The 24,798-nt window shown below is 41.3% G+C and overlaps 1 protein-coding gene and 1 non-coding gene across 11 annotated transcripts in view; both read right to left on the reverse strand.

The window, feature by feature from the left end:
- TRPC4AP (transient receptor potential cation channel subfamily C member 4 associated protein) overlaps positions 1-24,798 on the reverse strand; it is an 86,846-nt gene that overhangs the window by 20,099 nt on the left and 41,949 nt on the right. For all 10 annotated transcript variants that reach the window (XM_054466762.2, XM_063659160.1, XM_054466759.2 and 7 more), the window contains 2 exons: positions 21,619-21,826; positions 12,277-12,462 (listed from right to left, as the gene is read on the reverse strand). In XM_054466762.2, coding sequence (XP_054322737.1) covers positions 12,277-12,462; positions 21,619-21,826 — 394 coding nt within the window. The remainder of the gene's footprint in view (positions 1-12,276; positions 12,463-21,618; positions 21,827-24,798) is intronic.
- On the reverse strand, positions 7,893-7,996 carry LOC129022229 (U6 spliceosomal RNA). The gene has a single exon (XR_008496312.1). It is a non-coding gene; the product is annotated as a U6 spliceosomal RNA (small nuclear RNA).

Consider the following 24,798-nt stretch of genomic DNA (forward strand, 5'->3'; position numbering starts at 1 on the left):
GCCCAGCGTAGATCCCTACTATTTCAAGAGGGCATTGGTCAGAGTCAGGAGAGGCTAGGTGATCTTAGCAGAGTGACTTCCCTTCAGTTTCCTCATTTTAAAGGTGAACAGATGAATCAGTAACTGCCAAGGTCCTCTCAAGTTCCTACAGAAACTGTTTCCCTAGAGGCTTTTTGCAAAGGCTTCTATGTGTTATAGAGGAGTGGTTATCAGATACATTCAGGTAAGGCTCATACAGAAAACACAGTGATACTCTGCAAAGTATCAAGACAGAAGACCCTAACTTATTCCGACTGGGTGTGGTGGCTCATGCCTATGATCCCAGGACTTTGGGAGGCCAAGGCAGGTGGACTGCTTGAGCCTAGGAGTTTGAGACCAGCCTGGACAATACAGTGAGACCTCATCGCTATAAAAAAATTTTAAAAATTAGCTGGGCATGGTGGCATGCGCCTGTAGTCCCAGCTACTCAAGAGGGAGAGGTGGGAGGATCGCTTGAGCCTGGAAGGCCAACAGAGATCGTGCCACTGCACTCCAGCTTGGGCGACAGAGCTGGACTCTGTCTCAAAAAAAAAAAGGAGAGAGAGAGAATCTAACTTACTCTACCCTGTGGACTTGGAACTATCTTTCCCAGTCATGTTAAAATCACAACCCTGGAAGATGACAAGCTGCTGAATGAAGTGTGACTGAGACACAGCGTGGCACGGTAGTTAAGAGCACAGACCCTGAAGCCAGACTACTGGGTTTGAACCCCATTCACTAGCTGGGTGGTCTTCAGTAAATCAGTGGACCTCTCTGCTTCAGCATCCATCCTCCTTTGTAAAACAGCAATACTGACAACTATACCTACCCCTTAATGTTGTAAGGAGTAGAGGAATATATTGAAGGTGCCTGGAACATTGCCCCAAGTAAGCAACATACAATTAGAAACTAAATAGAAGTTAAGTCCTCAGAAAACTGAGTTTTTCTGCGAATGCTTGCTTGCTACTTTGTATTCTTTTTCATCTCCGCGCTTTTAATGGGAACTAAACAGGCAGGAGGCAAAGACTTAGGAAAAATTTACTGGAGAAATTTTTAATTTAAGAGATTCTATCTACTCATATTTATTCTCCTGTACCTTGGGCAAAAAACTATAGTTACTCAATTTCCATGTTAGGACTCCTTGGCCCAGCTTCCAGAACAGTTAAGTGTCAGCTAATCTGTGAAGTGAACCTGAAGAACTATCACGCAGAATCCTGCCTCTGTCGTGCACTGCTGTGTGACCTTGCGTGCTTGGCATCCTCGGCACCCAGCCCATGGTGCTCTAGGGAGTCCTGCAGGGAAGGATGTTTATGGAAGCAGTGGGCACAGTGTGGGGCACACAAGTCCTACTGAGAAATGAACGTCTGCGAAGAAAGAGACAGGGCAGCTTGACCCCTCTCCAAGTCACCACCAACTTTTGGTGCCTGGCTTGCGCAGGCCTGACAAGACTTTCTGGGATAAATATTTTCAAGAAACAGTCTCCAAAGCAATGGCCAGAGCTTAGCAACAAGGTCAGTCCCAAGGATGAGGATGGGAAAACCAGCTCACGAGGCCTGTGCTTCCCTCCGAGTCTCTTCAGCTCTACCACACCGATTGGAGCGGTCACCACTCTCTGTCTGTCTGCACTGCACTCCATTTTCTGGGGGCATGCACACTCACTTTTTTTTTTTTTTTTTTAACAGCTTTGAGGTACAATTCACATACCATGCAATTCACCCATTTAGTTAACCATGGTATCGTGATTTTTAGGACATTCATAGAGTTGTGCAGCCATTACCACAATCAATTTTAGAATATCTTCATCACCCCCCAAAAGCAGCCTTGTACTCACTACCAGTCACTTCCTATTTCCCACCAAACCCCTTAGCTCTAGGCAACCATGAAACCATTTTCCATCTCTATGCAATTGCCTATTCAGGACACTTCATATTAATGAACTCATGTAATATGCCGTCTTTTGTGACTGCTTCTTTCACACCTAGTACAATGTTTTCAAGGTTTATCCATGTTGTAGCACCTATCAGCATTCCCTTTTTTTTATTCCTGAATAATATCCGCTAGTATAAATATATCACATTCTGGCTTGGTACAGTGGCTCATGCCTGTAATTCCAATACTTTGGGAGACCAAGACGGAAAGATCATTTGAGTGCAGGAGTTTGAGACCAGCTTGGGCAACACAGCAAGATCCTGTCTCTTTTTATTACAAAAAATAAAAAAATTAGCTGGGCGTAGTGGCATGCATCTGTGTTTCCAGCTACTCGGGAGGCTGAGGTAGGAGGATGGCTGAGCCTGGGAGGTCAGGGCTGCAATGAGCTGTGATCACACCACTGCACTGTAGCCTAGGCGACAGAGAGAGACCCTGTCTCAAAAAACAAACAAAAAAAACAACAAAAAAAAAACCATATTCTGTTTATTCATTAATCAGGTGACAGTCATTTGCGTTGTTTCCATATTTTGGCTGTTATGAATATGCTGTGATGAACATACCTGAACAAGTTTTTGTGTAACATATATTTTCATTTCTCTTGGGTATATATCTGGGAGGAGGATTTCTAGGCCCTATGACATAACTGTATGTTAACCTTTTGAGGAACTGCTAGACTTTTTTCTAAAGTGGCTGCACTATTCTACATGCCCACTAATAGTGATTGAGGGCTCTGATTTCTCCATATTCTTGCCAACCCTTATTATCCACCTTTTTTGATGATAACCATTCTAGTGAGTATGAAGTACTATATCATTGTGGGGTTTGTTTTTTCCTCTATCACCTAGACTACTTAAGTGCAGTGGCAGGATCACAGCTCACTGCAGCATTGAACTCTGGACTCAAACAATCCTCCCACCTCAGCCTCCCAAGTTGTCAGGACTATGGGCACGTGCCACTATGCCTGGCTAACCAAAATTTTTTTTGTAGAGATGAGGTCTTGCTCTGTTGTTCGAGCTGGTCTTGAATAATCCTCCTGCCTTGGCCTCCCAAAGTACTGGGATTACAGGTGCCAGCCACTGTGCCTGGCCTCACTGTGGTTTTGATTTGCATTTCCCTGACGGCTACCATGATGGTGAACATTTTTCACGTGCTTAATAATTATTCGTATATCTTCTTTGAAGAAATGTCTATTCAGATCCTTTGTCTATATTTTGAAATGGGTTATCTTTTTTATTATTGAGTTATGGGAGTTCTTTATACATTCTAGATACAAATCCTTTATTAGATATATGAATTGCAAAAATGCCCCACCCTGCCTTACCCACAAAAAACGTTCTTCCATTCTGTGGGTTCTCTTTTTCACTTTCCTGATTGTGTTTTCTGAAGAACAAAACATTTTAATTTTGATGAAGTCCAATTTATTATTTACCTGGTTGCTTGTGCTTCAGATGTCATTGTGTATGACACCTAAACCGTTAAATCCAAGGTCATGAAGCTTTATCCTTATGTTTTCTTCTAAGGGTTTCATAGGTTTAGCTCTTACATTTAGGTCTTTGACCCTTTTAATTTTGTATATGACATAAGGCAGGGGATCTAACTTCATTATTTCACATGTGGACATCAAATGGTCCCAGTACCATTTGTTGAAAAGACTACTACCATTTGTTGAAAAAGACTACTACTGTTTCCGCCAATGAATGGTCTTGGTACCCGTTGAAAATCAATTGATCATAATAAGCATGAGGGTTTATTTCTGAACTCTCAACAATATTCCACTGATCAATATGTCTATCCTCAGGCCAGCAGCACAGTGTCTCGATTGCAGCTTTGTAGTAAGTTTTCAAGTCAGGACGTGAGTTGTCTTAGGTTTTTTTTGTTTTTATTTTTGTTTTTTTGAGACAGTCTCGCTGTCACCCAGGCTGGAATGCAGTGGCATGATCACAGGTTACTGCAGCCTCAAACTCCTGGACTCAAGCTACCCTCCCACCTCAGCCTCTTGAGTAGCTGGGACTATAGGTGGGTGTCATGAGGCTTGCCTAATTTTTAAATATTTTATAGGGACAGGGGTCTCACTATGTTACCCAGGCTGGCCTCAAACTCCTGAGGCCAAGTGATCCTCCTGCCTCAGCCTCCCAAAGTGCTGGGATTACAGGCATGAGTCACTGTACCCGGCCTAGTTCAAGACTGTTTTTGTTAATCTGAGTCTCCTGCACTTCCACATGAACTTTAGGATCAGCTACTCCATTTGTGCAAAGTAGTCAGCTGAGAGTTCTGACAGAAACTGTGTTGAATCTGTAAGGCTGATCTATAGATCAGAGTGGGAATATCATTATCTTAACAATATTAATTTTCTGATTCAAAGACATGGTTTAATTTCTTTCAACGATGTTTTAGAATTCTCAGAGTATAAGTTTTACACTTAAGTTCCTAAGTATTTTATTTTTTTGGTCCTATTATAAATAAAATTGTTTCCTTAATTTTTGGTTTGTTGATTGCTACTCTATAGAAATACTACTCATTTTTAAATATTAGCCTTGTATTCTGAACCTTTGTTGAACCTATTTATTAGTTTACTGGTTTTTACAGTAGATTCCTTAGGTTTTTCTACATACAAGATCATCCCATCTGTGAATAGTTTCACTACTTTTCTAATTTGCATGCCTTTAATTTCTTTTTCTTGCCTAACTGCCCTAGCCAGAACCTCCAATACAATGCTGAAGAGAAGTGGCAATGGCACTGCCACTTCTAGAAACGATCAGGAACTCGTCTTGCTCCTGATCTTAGTGGGAGAAGCTTTCAATTTTTTGCCATTAGGTATGATGTTAGCCATGGGTTTTTGCAGATGCCCTTTAACAGGCTGAGGAAGTTCTCTCCTGAGTGTTTGTTTTCACCATGAAGGGGTGTTGGATTTTGTCAAATGCTTTTTTGCTCCTATGGAAACGATCATATGGTTTTTGTCCTTTATTCTATTAACACAGTGTATTACATAAACTGATTTTCAAATGTTGAACCAAACTTGCATAAATCCATTTGGTCATAGTATACAATCCTTGTATGTTGCTATACTTGGTGTGCTAGTATTTTGTTGAGGATTTTTGCACCTATAATCATAAGAGATACTGGTCTTGTGATGTCTTCATCTGGTTTTGGTATCATGGTAATATGACCTCAAAGAGTAAGTTGGGAAGTGTTCCTTCCTCTTTTATTTTCTATTAGAGTCTGGAAAGTACTGGTGTGAATTCTTCTTGAAACATCTGGCAGAATTAACCAGTGAAGCCATGTGGGCCAGGACTTCTCTCTGTGGGCAGTTTTTCATTATTTATTCAATCTCGTTGTTATACTTCTTTCAGGTTTTCTATTTCTTCCTGAGTTAGCTGCAATAGTTTATGTCTTTTAACTTGCTCATTTCATCTAGGTTATTTAGTTTATTGGCTTATATTGTTTATAGTATTCCCTCAGAGTCCTTTTACTTTCTTAAGGTTGGTTGTAACGTACCTTCTTTCATTTCTAATTTAGTAATTTGAGCCTTTCTTTTTTGGTCAGTGTGGCTAAAAGTTTGTCAACTTTGTTGATCTTTCTAAAGATTACCTTTAAAAAAATCATCTTTGGTTTTGTAGATCTTCTCTATTGTTTTTTCTATTCTCTGTCTCATTAGTTTTCACTCTAATCCTATTACTTCCTTTTCCTTTTGAGATGTTTGTTCTTTTTCCAATGACTTAAGGTAGACGTTTAGGCAATTTAGATTTATTTAAAAATGTAGGCTTATAGCTCTAAAGTTCCCTCTAAGCACGCTTTAGCTGCATCCCATAAGTTTGTTTGTTATATACTGTCATTTTCATTTGTCTCAAAATATCTCCTTTTTTTTTTTTGAGACGGAATCTCACTCTGTCACCCAGGCTGTAGTGTGATCTCGGCTCACTGCATCCTCCGCCTTGGGGGTTCAAGCAATTTTCCTGCCTGGACCTCCTGACCTTAAGCGACCCGCCTCCTCAGCCTCCCAAAGGACTGGGATTACAGGTGTGAGCCACCGCACCCAGCCTCAAGATATTTCCTAATTTTGTTTGTGATCTCCTGTTTGACCCATTGGTTATTTAGAAGTATTCTGCTTAATTTGCATTTATTTATTAATTTCCCAAGTTTGTTATTTATTTCTAACTCACCCCACTGGGATTTGAGGACATACTTTTGTACAATTTTAATCCTTTTACATTTGCTGAACTTTTTTTAACAGCCTAGCATATGGTCTGTCCTGGAGAATGTTCATGGGCACTTGAGAAGAATGTGCATTCTGTAGTAGTTGGGTGGAGTGTTCTACAGTTCTCTGTTAGTCCTTGTTGGTATACAGTGTTATTTAAGTCTTCTGTTTCTCTGTTGATCTTCTGCTTAGTTTTATCCATTATTAAAAGTAGTATGTTAAGGTCTCCAGCTGTTGTTTTTGAACTACTGCTCTCTTCCAATCTGTTAGTTTTTGCTTCATGTATTTTTGGGGGACTGTTTTTAGATGCATACATGTTTATAACTGTTATATCTTCTTGATGGTTTCACCCTGTTATTATAAAATATCCCTATTTTGCCCTGATAACAGTTTTTGCTTTAAAGTCTCTCCAGCTTTTTTGGCTGGGTGGTGGTGGCTCATGCCTGTAATCCCAGCACTTTGGGAGGCCAAGGCAGGCGGATCACCTGAGGCCATTTGAGACCAACCTGGCCAACATGCTGAAATCCCATCTCTACTAAAAACACACACAAAAATGAGCTGGGCGTGGGCTCCCCGCCTGTAATCCCAACTACTTGGGAGGCTGAAGCACGAGAATCGCTTGAACCCCGGGAGGTGGAGTTTGCAGTGAGCTGATCGTGCCACTGCACTCCAGCCTAGGCAACAGAGTGAGACTCCGTCCCTCCAGCTTTTTAAAAGTACAGCCTCTCCAGCTTTCTCGTGGATGCTGCCTGCATGATACATCTTTTTCTGTCCTTTACTTTTAACCTGTTTTATCTCTGAATTGAAAGTGTGTTTTCTGTAGGCTGCATATAACTGGATCTTGTTTTCTGATCCAATATAACAATCTGTCTTTTGAATGAATTGTTAAATCTGTTCACATTTAATGTTATTATTGATAAAGCTGGACTGACTTCTGCCATTTAACTTTTTGTTTTCTGTATGTCTTGTGTGTTTTTTTGTTCCTCTATATCTCCTTTAATGTTTCTTTTGATTAATATTTTCTAGTATAACATTCTATTTCCTTCAATTATTTCTTTACTATATTTCCCAAGTTACTTTTTCTTTTTTTTTTTTTTTGAGACAGAGTCTCGCTCTGTCACCCAGGCTGGAGTGCAGTGGCACAATCTCAGCTCACTGCAAGCTCCGCCTCCCGTGTTCATGCCATTCTCCTGCCTCAGCCTCCCCAGCAGCTGAGACTACAGGCGCCCGCCACCACGCCCAGCTAATTTTTTTGTATTTTTAGTAGAGACGGGTTTCACCATGTTAGCCAGGATGGTTTCAATCTCCTGACCTCGTGATCCGCCCGCCTCGGCCTCCCAAAGTGCTGGGATTACAGGCGTCAGCCACCGCGCCTGGCCCCAAGTTACTTTCTTAGAAGTTGCTGGCTGGGCGCGGTGGCTCACACCCGTAATCCCAGCACTTTGGGAGGCCAAGGTGGGCAGATCACCTGAGGTCGGGAGCTCGAGGCCAGCCTGACCGACATGGAGAAACCCCATCTCTACTAAAAATACAAAATTAGCTGGGCATGGTGGCACATGCCTGTAATCCCAGCTACTCGGGAGGCTAAGGTAGGAGAATCGCTTGAACCGGGGAGGCGGAGGTTGCGGGGAGCCAAGATGGCACCACTGCACTCCAGCCTGAGTAACAAGAGCGAAACTCCGTATCAAAAAAAAAAAGTTGCTTACCACATATATCTTAATCTTTTCCAGATTTTTAAAAAAAATTAGAAATAAATATGGAATGCATCACGAATTTGCATGTCGTCCTTGCACAGGGGCCATGCTAATCTCTGTACTGTTCCAATTTTGGAATATGTGTTGCTGAAGCAAGCACTTTCAGATTTATTCTAACTTACAGCTCCATTCTGTCTTCACTCTTTCTGTGCTGTAATTGTGCATATTGTATCTATGTACGTTAAAAGCCCAACAATACTTGTTCTAATTGTTACTTTAAATAATTTTATGTTAGAGAAACTGAGAAAAGGAATGAAGAGCAAGTATACATTTATAGAGTTTATTGTATTTACCCTCTTATTACCATTTTGGTTCTCCTCACCGATTCCTATGGATTCAAGTTGCCATTTGGTGTCATGATACTCCATTACAACTTTGGTACCACCCGTTTTCTTTGTACAGTTATTGCAAAATATGTTTCCACATGTTATAGTTTCAACAATATAATTAGATGGTTTATGTAAGTTTCTTAACTAACTGAAGAAAAGGAAAATAAATATGCATTTACACAATCTCTTATAATTATAGAACTACCTTTACTGGTGCTCTTTGTTTTTCATGTGGAGTCAAATTACTGTCTGAAGTCACCTGCTTTCAACCTGAAGAACTTCCTTTGGTATTTCTCATAAGTCGGTATGCTGCTTAATTTCCAGATGTTTGTCTGTTACTAATGAGTTCTTTCAGTTTTTCTTTTCTAAGAATGTTTTTATTTCAACTTCATCTTTGAAACATAGTTTTGTAAAATACAAGGTTCTTGGATGACTGTTTTTTTCTTTCAGCATTCTGAATCTGTCACCCTACTGCCTTCTGCCTTCCATTATTCCTGATAAGTCAGCCACTAATCTTACTGGAATATCCTTGGGCATGATGAGCCATTTTTCTCTTACTACTTTCAAGATTTTCTTATCTTTCAGGATTTTTTTTTTTTTCTTTTTGGAGGCAGGGTCTCGCTCTGTCACCCAGGCTGCGATCACAGCTCACTACAGCCTCATCCTCCTGGGTTGAGGTGATTGTCCCATCTCAGTTTCCTGAGTAGCTGGGATTACAGGTATGCACTACTACCCCTGGTTAACTTTATTTTTTATTTTTTATTTTTCAAAGAGATGGGGTTTTTGCCACATTCTCCAGGCTAGTCTTGAACTCCTGAGCTCAAGCGATCCACCCTCCTTGGCTTCCTAAAGTGCAGGGATTACAGGTGTGCGCCAACATGCCAGGCCTCAGCGTTTTTATTACGATGTGTCTGCATGTGGATCTGAGTATTCCAACTTGGATTCTTTGGGCTTCTTGAATGTGTGCATTAATGATTTACATTACATTTGGGAGGTTTTCAGCATTATTTCTTTGATACTTTTTTCTGTTCCTTTATCTCCTTCTGGTACTCCCATTATGCCTAACTTGGTATGCTTAATAGCGCCCCACATTATTTTAAGGCCCTATTCATTTTTCTTTATTCTTTCTTCCCTCTGTTCTTTAGAATGTTTAATCTCTATCAACCTATTTTGCTGAGTCTTTCTTCTGCCAGTTCATATCTACTGCTGAGTCTTTCTAGTGATTTTTTCATCTTGATTATTATACTTTTTATTTTTTTTTTTGAGACAAAGTCTCACTCTTGTCACCCAGGTGCAACTGCAGTGGCACCATCTCAGCACACTGCAACCTCTGCCCCGGGTTCAATCGATTCTCATGCCTCAGCAATCCAAGTAGCTGGGATTACAGGTGTGCACCACCATGGCCATCTAACTTTTGTATTTTTAATAGAGATGGGGTTTCGCCACATTGGCCTGGCTGATGTCGAACTCCTGGCCTCAAATGCTCCGCCCACCTCAGCCTCCCAAACTGCTGGGATTACAGGTGTGAGCCACCACACCTGGCCTGATTATTATACTACTCTTCAACTCTAGAACTTCCACTGGGCTCTTTTCAAATACTTCCTATCTTTTTATTGTTATTCTCTATCTAACGACACATTATCAAATAGTCCTTTACTTCTTCAAGCATAGTTTTAGTTCTTTGATCATATATATATATTTTTCTGAGACAGAGTCTCGCACTGTCGCCCAGGCTGGAGTGCAGTGGCGGGATCTCGGCTCACTGCAACCTCTGCCTCCCAGGTTCACGCCATTCTCCTGCCTCAGTCTCCTGAGTAGCTGGGACTACAGGTGCCCGCCACCACGCCCAGTTAATTTTTTATATTTTTAGTAGAGACGGGGTTTCACCATGTTAGCCAGGATGGTCTCGATCTCCTGACCTCGTGATCCGCCCACCTCCACCTCCCAAGTGCTGGGATTACAGGTGTGAGCCACTGCGCCCAGCCCTTTGATAATATTTTTAATAGCTGCTTTGAAGTCACTGTTAAATCTGATATCTGGACCCTTTCACAGGCAATTTCTGTTGCCTTTTTCTTGTGTATAGGTTACACTTTCCTGTTTGTGTGTATGTCTCAATTTTTGTTAAAAACTGGACATTTTAGGCCAGGCGCGGTGGCTCACGCCTATAATCCCAGCACTTTGGGAGGCCAAGGCGGGTGGATTGCCTGAGCTCAGGAGTTCAATACCAGCAACTAGGTAAAACCCTTGCTCTACTAAAATACAAAAAATTAGCTGGGTGTGGTGGCATGCGCCTGTAATCCCAGCTACTCAGGAGGTTGAGAGAGAACTGTTTGAACATGCGAGACAGAGGTTGCAGTGAGCCAAGATTGTGCCACTGCACTCCAACCTGGGCGACAGAGACTCCATCTCAAAAAGAAAAAAAAATAAATAAAAATAAAAATTGGACATTTTAAGTAATATACTGGATACTGGATATAAGCAACTCTGGATACTGATTCCCCCTCCTTCAGGGCTTGTTGTTATTTGCTTATTTATTAGTTGAGTGACTTGGCTAGACTATTTTAGTGAAGTCTCTTTCCCCAAAGACTGGTGAAGATTTTCACGTTGTGCCTCAGAGAGTGCAATCTTGGGCATGTACAGAGTCTCCCTGGGATGACATTCAGCCAGGCTGTCTTTGACTAGCTCTTTCCATGATCTCTCTGTTCAGCTTCCTGCCTCTTCTGGTATCATATCCAGCTGTTAGGCTCTACTAACTGCTGACTGAATTCTCGACTGTTTTTGATAATGTCCTGGAGTATACACTGCTCCGAAGTCTAATTCAATTAAATTCAGGAAGGGGTAATTTTTGAAATTGAGCTTTGTTCTGACCTCAGGAGAGTTCTTCTCAGCTGTCTCCTTCCCTGGTTCTCTGGTGAACTAGCTGGTCTGTGGATCACCCTGTTCTTAATTAAGACGAGGTACCTGGCCGGGCACAGTGGCTCATGCCTATAAACCTGGCACTCTGGGAGGCCAAGGAGGGTGGATCATTTGAGGCCAGGAGTTTGAGACCAGCCTGGCCAACATGGCAAAACCCGTCTCTATTCAAAAAAAGAGAAAATATAAAAAATAAAAGAGTAAAAAAAAAGAAGAGGTGCCTGTTTTTTTTTATTTGCTTACCATCAAAATCTCCTCAGGCATGAACTTCCCTGGACTCTGTTCTTACTAACTGCCTCTGTGGGCAAATTCTCAGAGCAGGGTCAGTAGCCTCTAGTCTTCTGGGCTTGCCTCTCCCAGTGTAAAACCCCTGTACATGAGCAAGCTAGGGCAAAGGTGATCAGAGCCATAGAATTCTTGGCCTGAAGTATGTGAGACAGAGCTTCCATACCGTGAGTGCAGTATGGAGCTGGGTGGAGGAAGGAACCCTCTGACCTCTTTGCCATACTCACCGAGAACTTAGTCTCTTCAATTTGGAGCTGGAGGGAAGAAGAAAAGCTGGTGGCCTCCCACTCCCAATGAGATACCTATTCCTTGTTTGGGAGCTGAGAATTCCTGGGTTTGTATATTCTGAACCTGCTGGCCAGGTTTAATGCTTTAGGGGTGGGCACCTAACCAAAGATGGGCCAGAGCTCTTTACCAGGAAGCTGGAGCTGAGACTGGGAGTCTTCTTATTTAATAGGCAGTCTTCTGCCTAGTCCCATCAAGGGGACCAGGAAAAGGCAGGGTACAGTGAGAGAGAAGACTAAGAAACACTGTAGAAAGAAAGAGACAAAGAGAGAAGTTCTAGGTTCCTAAGAATGCTCTGGTTACTGGTTCTTATTAGTCCCTGAGACACAGCTGTCTCAGGTCTGCAACAAAGCCCTTCTCCCTGAAATCAGGTCCACTTTGGGGAGTTCAATGAGGTTTCTGTAACAAGCTATCAAAAGAGTCTTAATAGTCATGGTCTAGAATTGCCTTGAGGAAAATTCTACTCTGAGCAAATCTCAAATTAATCCTCCTTGGAAAGGAGAGCAAGAATGGTCCCAGGCGCCCAAGGAAAAGCTCCCGATCACTCAGGGGACCCATCCTCCCATACCTTGATTGTGCTCTGACTCCTCATTGGCCACTCGCATCAGGGCATCTAGCACCAAAGCATTGTCTAGCCATGTGTACCACTCCTCCAACTCCTGAAGGAAGCTGGCTGTGCCCGTTGACTCCGACACCTTTCGAGTCGCCAGTTTACAAAGCCGCTCGACAAAGCCAGGGATGCTGAGAAGGGCCGCTGCCAGGGAAAGAACAAGCGAGGAAATTTTCAAACAGAGACCAGCAAAACTACCCCCTAAAGCCCTAACAAACAATCTGCATGATAGGAATAATTCTTACTCTGATAGTAGCTAGTTAAAGCTACTCTTTTAAAATGAAATGTCAAGCCACGTAAATAGTAATTATGTTATAGGCATAAGCTCAATTTTTAGCAGGTACAGGGAAACAGGCTTTTTATCTACTGGGAATATAAATTAGAATAATCTTTATGCCTTAAATGTGTGTGTCTTTGAGCCAAGAGGTCAATTTCTGGGAATTTACCATAACGAAATAACCAGTCATACTACACGAGAATATCTGTATGAGGAGGTTCACTGATGTGGTTTCTATAACAGCAAAAAGGTGAAGATAACTAAATGTTCATCAACAGCTGATTAATTAAATACAATGATATACTGTATAGACACTAAGAATGATGACACATACATCTTTATATAGTGACTCAAAACAGCTGTTTACTTGTTAAAGAGTAAATTATTAAACAATATGAATTTAATTTTCTTCAAAAATTTAAATATTCACTTCTTCAAAATACACAAGGAATGAAAGCATATATACCAAGGGATTTACTGTGGCTGTTCCTGAGCAGGAGAGAATACAAACATTTCTCTTAAAATTACTCATCTATAGTTTCTAATTTTCCTGTAACATTTACTAGCAGGATGAAAGATAAACTTTTTTTAAGGTAAAGAAAAAAACTGAATAATCACCCAATTTTTCTTTCCACCAATCTCATTTTATTCACAATGAGTGAAGTGGAAATTCTGATCGGCATATTAGAACATCATAAACTTTGGAGGCGGGGAGATCCAGATTCAAATCCTGACTCCATCATTTAACCTTCTTTAAAATGAGACTAATGCCTGATCATGTTTGCCTGTATATGCATTCATCTCCCTGGACGGACAGAAAGGAAGCCAAGAGCAGTGGCTGCCACAGTAAACAGCCATAAGATGGAAACAGCCAAAATGTCCGTCAAGTGGAAAAGGGGATTTAGGTCACTGGGAATAACAGTGGAACGGAAACTTTTCAATAAATACCTTTTTGAATCCACAGATTTTTTGGAACCATGTGAATGTTACACCTAATTAAAAATTAATAAATAACTAGATATTTCAGGATATTAAGGGATTACTATTAATTTTTGATACAGTGACAGAGTTACGTTTCTTAAAAGTCGTTATCGTGTAGAAACACTGAAATATATGCAGGTGAAATTATATAATGTCTGGGGTTTACTTCAAAATAACCCAAGGTGAAGTAGGGTAGAGTGAAAGGGAGTAGAGATAAAATAAGACAAGCTGGCCGGGCGCGGTGGCTCATGCCTGTAATCTAGCACTTTGGGAGGCCAAGGTGGGTGGATCACTTGAAGCTAGGAGTTTAAGACCAGCCTGGTCAACATGGCGAACTCTGTCTCTACCAATAATACAAAAATCAGCCAGGCGTGGTATCGTGCGCCTGTAGTCTCAGCTACTCAGGAGGCTGAGGCATGAGAATTGCTTGAACCTGGGATGCAGAGGTTGCAGTGATCCGAGATCGCATCACTGTACTCCAGCCTGGGCAAGAGTGATACTCTGTCTCAACACACACACACACATGCACGCACAAGCGTGCACACACACACACACACTCCCTATAAATTAGTGAGTGGCTATAAGATGATGTTTGACCTTACTTATAAAACTACATTGAGGTTCCTCAAAAAGTCAAACATAAAATTACCATATGACCCAGCAATTTCACTCCTACATATATACCCAAAAGAACTGAAAACAGGTGCGCAAATATGTGTACACACATGTTCATAGCAGCACTATTCCCAACAGCCAAAAGATGAAAATATCCCAAATGTCCATTAACTCAAGGAATAAACAAACTGTGGTATCTACATATGATGAGTATTATTCAGCCATATAAAGGAACGAAGTACTGACATGCTACAACATGAATGAACCTCAAAAACATGCCAAGTGAAAGAAACCAGATTCAGAAGGCCACATGCTATATGATTCCGTTTACAGTTATGCACTGCATTAATGCTGTTGCGGTCAATGACGGACCACACAGAAGATGGTGGTCCCATCAGATTATAATACTGTATTTTTACTATACCTTTTTTCTATGTTTAGATACACAAATACTTACCATTATGGTACAACTGCCTACTGTATTTGGTACAGAAACATGCTGTACAGGTTTGCAGCCTAAGTATATCATGGGCTATACCAGCTAGGTTTGTGCAAGTACACTCTATGACATTCGCACAATGACAAAATCGCCTCACTACATTTCTCAGAAGGATAGAGATTGCTAAGTGACAAATGACTGTATATGAAGTAATCTGAATAGGTAAATCCACAGAGAAAAAAGCAGAATGGTGGTTGCCAGTGGTTGGGGAGAAGGGGTAATGGGAAGTAGCTGCTTAATGTGTATGGGGTTTCCTTTTGGGGTGATGAAAACGTGCAACTAGATAGAGGTGGTAGCTGCACAACACTGTAAATATACTAAATGCCGCTGAGTTGTTCACTTTAAAATGGCTAATTTTATGTTATGTGACTTCCGTCTCCATAAAATAATTACACAGAAATAGATTTTTGTTTGAGACACCATTTTTTTTTTTTAACATATCAGCTTGGCAAATATAAAAAAGTTTGATAATGCTCTGTACTGGGAAGGCTACAGACAACACAGTGGGAAGATGAACAAGTAATTTCTTTGGAGGGTTAATTTGTCAACACTTACCGATTTCCATTAATGAGGGACTAATTAAATTACGGTATGCCCGTATAACAGAATATTATATAATTACAGAAAGGAATCATATAATTCTACATATACTAGAGTGTAATTTTTGGCAAGATAAGTTTAATAAAAAGAGAGCAGCGCCTATTTTATATTACCTATTTACATTACCATCTGTACAAACAGGAAGGAGTCAATCTCTCTCCCTCCCTCCCTCCTTTCCCCATCCCATGATTGGGCACGTATAGAATATCTGTCGAGGGACATTTAAGAAACTGGTAAAAAGTTACCACAGGGAGGGGAACAAACTCTCTGCTGTACTTTTGGTACCATTTTAAAAAAATTTTAGGTGTATATTATTTTTTCTAAAAACAAATAAATAGGAGGGGCGTGGTGGCCCACGCCTGTAATCCCAGCACTTTGGGAGGCCGAGGTGGGTGGATCACCTGAGTTTGGGAGTTCAAGACCAGCCTGGCCAATATGGCGAAACCCCATGTCTACTAAAAATACAAAAAAATTAGTCAGGCCTGGTGGTGCATGCCTGTAGTCCCAGCTACTTAGGAGGCTGAGGCACAAGAATCGCTTGAACCAGAAAGTGGAGGTTGCAGTAAGCCGAGATTGTGCCACTACACTCCAGCCTGGGCGACATAGCCAGACTCTGTCTCAAAATAAAACAAAGCCAAAAAAACAAAAAAGAGGCCGGGCGCGGTGGCTCAAGCCTGTAATCCCAGCACTTTGGGAGGCCGAGGCAGGCGGATCACGAGGTCAGGAGATCAAGACCATCCTGGCTAACACAGTGAAACCCCGTCTCTACTAAACGTACAAAAATTAGCCGGGCGCCTGTAGTCACAGCTACTCGGGAGGCTGAGGCAGGAGAATGGCGTGAACCCGGGAGGCGGAGCTTGCAGTGAGCCGAGATTGCGCCACTCTACTCCAGCCTGGGCGACAGAGCCAGACTCCGTCTCAAAAAAACAAACAAACAAACAAACAAAAAAAGAAATAAAAAGAATTTGTATTCTACATGAAAATCTTCACATAGCTGGATTTTTATTCTTATACTTCTGTTCTCAGCAAAAATAGTTCCTGCTGCTTGACCTGCTCCTCTCAGGACAGCACGTAGGAGCTAGTCTTCCCCATTCCTGCACACTGAACACACTCCTCCAGATGGGAAGTGCCCAGTACTCAGGGTTGTAAGTCTGACTTCCCACCCGAGATTCTTGAGCTGTTGTGAGTCACTCACCTCTTGAAAAGCTAACAAAAGCTAAGACCTTCTCCCCAGAAAAAAATTCACTGGACCAATCATACCTAGCAACTCATACACAATCTCATGGGCTGACATCCCAGCATATCCAGTCCTTGTAATTCTCACAGCTTTATCAGCAGCTACCACACCTGGCTGGTTAATGTTAAACTGACAACTAAATCACTCACAACCCCTGAGAATTTCTGCAGAAGCAGGCCTCTTCTCTCCTCTCACTGTTGAAACATCAGTATTCCCCACATACTCCTGTAGTTTCCCCTCCTGCTTTCCAGCTTCATGTGCTGCATAATTCAGCCCCTCTCAGCTAAGTGTCACTTATAAATTGACAATTATCTAGCCTATAGCTTCATTTACATCTCTGCTAAAAATCTTGAAAGATGCTAATTTCCCCAGAAGGAAACCAGCTGTTCTCTTCTAAATCGACAGAACAACAACTGGTAGTTCTGAGAATCTCAAAAACGACTCAAAAAATAATGATTTATTTTAACATGAATTTCAAAAAATAATGATTTACGCTATCTTCCTGGAGCTCAGATAATTTACGTTAGATAATTACATGTAAATTATCTGAGCTCCAGGAAGATAGCGTAAATCATTATTTTTGCTAGGCAAGAAAATGACCTCATTGCCACAGTTTATTAAAAACGAAACGAAAACTTTTTGGCAACATCCTACGTATTTCAGCTTTCCATACAGTTATGGATTGTGTACCCCAACCCCGCGCCCCCGCAAATTCATATGTTGAAGCTCTAGCCCCAAATATGACTGCATTTTGAGACAGGCCCTTTAGGGAGTGTGGAGGTGTGATGGTTAATTTTAGCTGTCAACTTGACTGGACTGTGGGATGCCTACATGGCTGGCATAGCACTGTTTCTGGGTGTGTCTGTGAAGGTGATTCCAGAAGAGATTGGTGTATGAGTCTGTGAACTAAGGGAAAATCTGCCCTCAATGTGGGCAGGCACCATCCAATTGGCGGGGGAGCAGTGGGAGGCGATGGAGGAAAACAAAAAGGGATTCTCCCCCTTCTGGGAAGCAGGAAGTTTTTCTCCTACTGCTCTTGGATATCAGACTCCAGGATCTTTGGCTTTTGGTCTCTGAGACTTGCACCAGCAGTTTCTGGGGTCCTCCAGCCGGGAAGCTACACCATTAGCTTTCCTGGTTCTAAGTTTTCCGGACTTGGACAGAGCCATGCTAACGGCTTCTCAGGTTATCCAGCTTGCAGACGGCTTACTTTTATTTTATTTATTTATTTTTGGAGACGGAGTTTCACTCGTTGCCCAGGCTGGAGTGCAATGGTGAAATCTCAGCTCACTGCAACCTCCGCCTCCTGGCTTCAAGCAATTCTCCTGCCTCAGCCTCCCAAGTTGCTGGGATTACAGGCGTGTCACCATGCCCGGCTAATTTTTGTCACAGATGGCTTATCATGGGACTCCTCTGCCTCTGTGATCGTGTGAGCCAATTCCCCTAACAAATCCCACCTCATAAATCCTACTGCCTCTGTCTCTCTGGAGACTGCTGTCTAATGCAGGGAAGTAATTAAGGTTAAATGAGGTTATAAGTATGGGGCCCTAAACCGAGAGGACTGGTGTCCTTCTAAGAAGAGGAAGAGACACCAGAGATCTCTGTCTCTCCTCACTGACACAGAGGAAAAGTCATATGTGGATACAATAAAAAGGTGGCCTTCTATAAGCCAGGAGGAAAGGCCTCACCAGGAACCAATCCTGACAGCACCTTGATCTTGGACTTCTAGCCTCCAGAACTATGAGAAAAATAAATGTCTGTTAGTTAAGCCACCTAGTCTACGGTATCTTGTTATGGCAGCTCAAGCTGACTGATACACACACCTGAGATAAAGGCATTCACTACTGGAGTGCAATTCAAGAATGACAACATTCAGAGGACTAAGACTTTTCTCACCCACTCGTGACTTAATTATGTCCACCGGCTTGGCCTTTCCAGGGCATTCAAATGGAGAAAATCGTGAGGGTAAGGGAATGGAGTAGGAATTAAGGTCAGAGTCGTGAAGGGTCAGATCCTGCACAACCTCATGTGTGGAACTACAACTTTTAAGCTTTATCCCAAAAGCTACAAGCAGAACCACACATAAACTGTCTACTAGGCTAGTCACACAGGTATGAAAGTGAATCTAGATATTTTATAGAGACTTTAAGAAAAAACTCCCAAATAAAAAAACAAAAACAAAAACAAAAACTGGGCTTTGGGTTCTCAGTTAATCAAAAAAGCCCAGCTGACCAGAACAGTTCATTCCTTAAGAATAATGGGTAATGCTGGTTTTACTTAAGTCAGTTTACAAACAGGCATCTGAAAGCAATCAATACTAACAGGATCAAAATCATCTGCCAGAATAGATTACTTAAATGTGAAACTAAAAGATGAAAGTTACTTAGTGCCTCGGCATACACAGGTATCCAATACAGAACCTTTCTAGCCCTCAGTTTCCTCACATGTGCAATGGGGACACTAATCTCTATTCCACAGGGCACTTGAAGGATTAAATAAAATCACTTTTAGGTAAAACAGCCCAGTGTTTGCCATATAGCAGGAGCTTAGCAAATACTACCTTTTGTCAATGTACATGGAGGTGTGTACACCAGCTCTGAGGTATAATTTAATTATAATGAAAGTCATTTTTTTTTTATTATACTTTAAGTTCTAGGGTACATGTGCACAACATGCAGGTTTGTTACATATGTATACATGTGCCATGTTGGAAAGTCGTATATTTTTTAAAAATGTAAATTTCCTAAAATGAGAACTCCCCCAAAATCATAAAGGAGTGGGAAGAAAACCGTACACAGACCAAGGAAGATTGTATCTAGGGACACAGGAGGAAAAGCAAATCTGGAGAGAGAATAAACAAACTGGAGTTGGAGTCCACAAACTTCTACCTTTACATATGACTACAACATGTAAAATTATATTCCCTAATAACCTACAAAGTATAGTTATGACCACCTCGTGTTCCTAACTAAAACTAGACAATAACAGAGTGAATGGCAGGCTCATATTCAGCCTCAGGAGAGGAGGCTGCTCTGAAGCACTTGACAACTCTGCAGAGCCAGCCTGGGGAATGCACACAACTGGACTTTAGAAACAAAGAACTGTTTTCAGAGCATGATTAGGACTACCTCTGGATGGTTGGGGTTTTCTACTGTTGCTTTTTAATGATACATTTGTATTATTTTACCTTGTTTATTTGGTGTACCATAAGGTACACAGTGATAGATTTTTGTTTTAACAATATTTCCAGCCTGTTAACACTGAAAAACTAGCTTTTAAGACACAAGTTTCAGTTCAAATATGAATTATCTATACTCTTATGGCCAAAACACATCTATGCCAGTTTCTCCAAAATCTGTGCAGGCAACAACATTTTAGATAGAACACAGTTCTTTTGCTACTGAACAGAAATAGGTGGGCTAGATTGGTTAGAAGTAATATATTTACACGGTTCTAAAATCAAACAATATATGAAAGTATACAGTAAGAAGTCCCGCTCCCACTGCTACTACCTTCCCTTACCAGCTACTTAGTGTTAATAACCACTTTATGTTTCTCGTGTACCCTTTGTTTCTTTAGGCATACCACATATGTGAGCAAACGTATGGTCTTATTCTCCCCGACTTAATACAAAAACTATCATATCATACACACTGTTCTGTATTTTCCTCTTTATCATTAATATATCGTGGAGATTTTTCTATAGCAGTACATAGAGATATTCATTTTTTCAAAGCTACACAATTTTCCATTACATAAATATTGAATACATTAAACAGTCCAGTGTTAATGAACATCTGGGTTTCTAGTCTTTTGTTATTACAAACAATGTTGCAATGAATAATTTTTTTTTTTTTTTTTGAGACACAGTCTAATTATGTCGCCCAGGCTGAAGTGCAGCGGTGCAATCTGGGCTCAAAGTAACCACCGCCTCCTGGGTTCAAGCAATTATCCTGCCTCAGCCTTCCGAGTAACTGGGACTACAGGCGTGCACCACCACACCCAGCTAATTTTTGTATTTTTAGTAGAGACAGGGTTTCGCCACGTTAGCCAGGCTGGTCTCAAACTCTCAACCTCAAGTGATCCTCCTGCCTCGGCCTCCCAAAGTGCTAGGATTATAGGCGTGAGCCACCACGCCTGGCCTCAATGAATAATCTTGTACAGTAGTCCTCCCTTAGCCAAGACCCCCACAGTGGATACCTGAAATGGCAGATAGCACCAAACCCTATATATACTATGTTTTTTCTTATATACACACATAACTGATAAAGCTTAATTTATAAATTAGGTACACTAAGAGATTAACAATAACTAATAATAAAATAGAACAACTGTAACAAGATGCTGTAATAAGAGTTATACGAATGTGGTCTCTCTCTGGACTTTTCCAGTTAATATTTTCGGATTGCAGTTGACCACAGGTAACTGAAACCACAGAAAGTGAAACTGCAGACAAGAAGGGATTAGTGTCTATACATCATTATCTATAAAATGAAGGCCCAGGAGAGACTTAGTAGATCAAAAAGTATATGCATTTGTAATTCTGATAAAAAGTAGTTCTTAACTTTTTTTGTGGTTCTGAGCCCATTAACAAATCTAATGAAAGGTGTGGAACTCAGTTCCCAAAATAATGAACAGATACACAAAATTTACATACTAGGAGCCTTCACATGGATCCATCTCTAGAGATATTTAAAAGGGGTGCTAGGGGTGGTGGCTCACACCTGTAATTCTAGCACTTCGGGAGGATGAGGTGGGTGGATCACTTGAGACCAGCAGGTCAAGACCAGCCTGGGCAACATGGCGAAACCCCATCTCTAGAAAAAATACAAAAATTAGCCCGGTGTGGTGGCACCTGCCTACAGTTCCAGCTACTCAGGTGGCTGAGGTGGGAGGATCACCTGAGCCTGGGGAGGTCAAGGCTGCAGTGAGCCACAGATTATGCCACTGCACTCCTGCCTGGGTGACATAGTGACGATCCCATCTCAAAAAAAGAAAAAAAAAAAAAAAAAAGAAAAAGAAAAAAGCTAGACAATTTAGGAAGGGCCTCGGAGCTATAATCTCAAAATTCTGAGAACTTGGAGACTTTACCTTGATTGATTTCAGCTGCAGAAGGCCCCAAACTCAAGCTCTTCTTCTGTTGAGCATTTTTGGCAAGAAGCGTGTGCTTGTCATCATTCCCTGTATCCATCTCTGAAATGGTGACAGCCAGAATCCGGCAGAAATTAGCGAGCTGCTGCTGATCGAAATTGGATACTAAGGAACTCAGATTGGGGACTTCATCTAGTCGGATCATTTCCTACAGAAGACAAAAATGAAACAATCCCCACGCTCAATTCACTCAAGAGATTGGATGTTTCCCTCTTTTGCATCCCTCTACATATGGGGCTCAGTGGCTAGATCACTTAGGTTCCTATCCCAGCTCTGTAACTTGTAGCTCTGAAACCTTGGTTAAGTTACAAAAACCTTTCGAGTCTTTGTTTATCTGTAAAACGGGACTAATCTACCTCACAGGATTAGTCTGAGGACCAAATTTACCTTTTGAGCACCACTGTTTTCACTTGTTCTTGTGGTATATTTTGCCTATTAAAAAAAAAAAAAGGAAATGCCTACCACTCAAGTTTTGGAAACCATAAATTACCATTCTTGCTACAGATTTGCTTTTTAAAAAAATAAAATACTTCAAATATAGCTAAAGGCCTCTGTGTATCCCCCATCCAGTCGCATTTTCTTCTCTCCCCGCAGAAGTAAACATTATTTTGAACTTTGTGTTTATTATTCCCGTGCATATTTTTATACTTACAAATATTTCCATTAAAATACATGGTACTGCTCTGCATGCACAGTGTGAATACCACCATACTATACCTTACTTTTCATCCAACATTTTGAAGTTTATCTACACTGATACAAGCAGCTGATTCAATCACTTCCCACCATTTTACCCCACAGTTTAATAATTTCTCTCTTTTAAGAGACAGGGTCTCACTCTGTTGCTCAAGCTGCGGTGCAGTAGTGTCATCATAGCTTATTGCAGACTCAAACTCCCAGGCCCAAGCAATCCTCCTACCTCAGCTTCCCAAGCAGCTAGGACTACAGGTGCGTGCCATTACTCCTGGCTAATTTTTTAATACTTTTTTTTTTTTTTTGAGATGGTATCTCATTGTCGCCCAGGCTGGAGTGCAGTGGCGCGATCTTGACTCACTGCAAACTCCACCTCCCAGGTTCAAGTGATTCTCCTGCCTCAGTCTCCCAACTAGCGGGGATTACAGGCGCCTGCCACCACGCCTGGCTAATTTTTGTATTTTTTAGTAGAGGTGGGATTTCACCATGTTGGCCAGGCTGGTCTTGAACTCCTGACCTCAGATGATCCATCCACCTTGGCCTCCCAAAGTGCTGGGATTACAGGCGTGAGCTACCACGCCTGGCCAATACTTTATTTTCATAGAGACAGGGTCTCGCTATTGTTGCTCAGGCTGGAACTCCTGGACTCAAGCAATCCTCCCACCTTGGCCTCCTAAACTGCTGGGATTACATGTGTGAGCCACTGTGCCTGACCCTTTCTTCTTTTAATACATATTTAGGTAAACTACAGTTTTTCACTATTAAACAATGCTGCAATGAACATTCCTACAGGTACTCTCTGGGTACACATATATGTGACCATTTATCCAGAATAAGAGCAAGAATTCTTGTCTTTTTCTTGACTTTACTAGAAATAATTCCAAAACATTAAAATTAAGTACAATATTTGCTGTAAATTTTAATAAATATCCTATAAGTTACATTTTAATAAATACCCTATATATAGTTTATAAGTTTTCCTTCTATTGCTAGCTTTTATTAAGAATGATAATTTTATGGAATGCCTTGTGCTACTTGGTTCTATTCTCACTTATTACTCCTTAAAATCTGTAAATGGCATGTACTACATGAACTTTTCTCATTTTGAACCATCCCTGTGCTATTCAGATAACACCTGCTATCCTTCACCCCACTAATTTACTTCCACTGGATTGTCTTTCATTGCACAGATCACATGAACTTTTAATAATCTGTTCCTGCATCTATTTCCCAAATAATCTGACCATACTTTGATGAAGGCATATATGCCACCCTTTCTCCCGAGACTCAATGCACAGGACCTGGTAGCAAGGGTATCAGTGAACGTGCCCGAAACAAGCGCATGATTCCTAGAAGCTCTCATGAATCCCACAACCCCGTCTATTTCTAGTAATGGAGGCCAGGAACTTGCTGTGCAGGGGGCACTGGGGAACGGCTGCTTCCACCTTTCCTTTTCCCTAGTACAAAACAAATGTTAGCTACTATTATTATTGGCAACTGTAACTTTCAGCTCACCAGTTCCTCTAGCCCTGTCTAACTCAGTATATGGGTCCCAAAACAGGTCCCACCACCCCCAGCCCACTTCTTATGGTTTTTTGTTTTGTTTTAAATTTTACGATTTTTTTTTTAAGGCGGAGTCTCACTGTGATGCCCAGGCTGGAGTGCAATGACACAATCTCTGCTCACTGCAACCTCTGCCTCCTGGGTTCAAGTGATTTTTCTGTCCCAGCCTCCTAAGTAGCTGGGACTACAGGCATGCACCACCATGCCTGGCTAATTTTTATATTTTTAGTAGAGACAGGGTTTCACCATATTGGCCAGGCTGGTCGCCTGACCTCAAGTGATCTGCCCACCTCGGCCTCCCAAAGTGCTGGGATTACAGGCATGAGCCACCGTGGCCGGCCAAGAATTTAATTCTTACGTTTTAATTTTTGATACATACAATACATATTATGCAGCATAACAAAATGGCTAGCTGTGTGTGCCTTTCCTATTGCATCTCTCTGCCTCTGGGAATCACTATCATTAATTATTATTGCCTTGCCATTTAAAAACTAGTTTTATCAATAAATAATTTGCTTTTTTGAGCTTTATGAAAATGATATACTACCTACAGTGTTCTGCAACTGGCTTCTACCACTCGATTATTTCAATTACTCAGCTATGTTGCTGCCTATGGCAACAGTTCATTCATTTCTACTATATAATATTCCATTGTGTGAAGAAAGTACATTCATCCCTTCTCCTATTCATGGATCAGAGATTTGGTTTCAGTTTTTTGTTCTGAAACAACGAAGCTACAAATGTTCTTATGTGTTTCTTGATGCACAGGTGGAGAAGTTTTTGCTGGGGCAGTGGCTTCTAAACTTTTTAGCTATCACCAAGAACGACCACCAGTAAACAGACATATGGGAATGTACATATAAA

This window comes from Pongo pygmaeus, chromosome 21 (genome assembly GCF_028885625.2).
Source record: "Pongo pygmaeus isolate AG05252 chromosome 21, NHGRI_mPonPyg2-v2.0_pri, whole genome shotgun sequence".
Classification (NCBI taxonomy): Eukaryota; Metazoa; Chordata; class Mammalia; order Primates; family Hominidae; genus Pongo; species Pongo pygmaeus.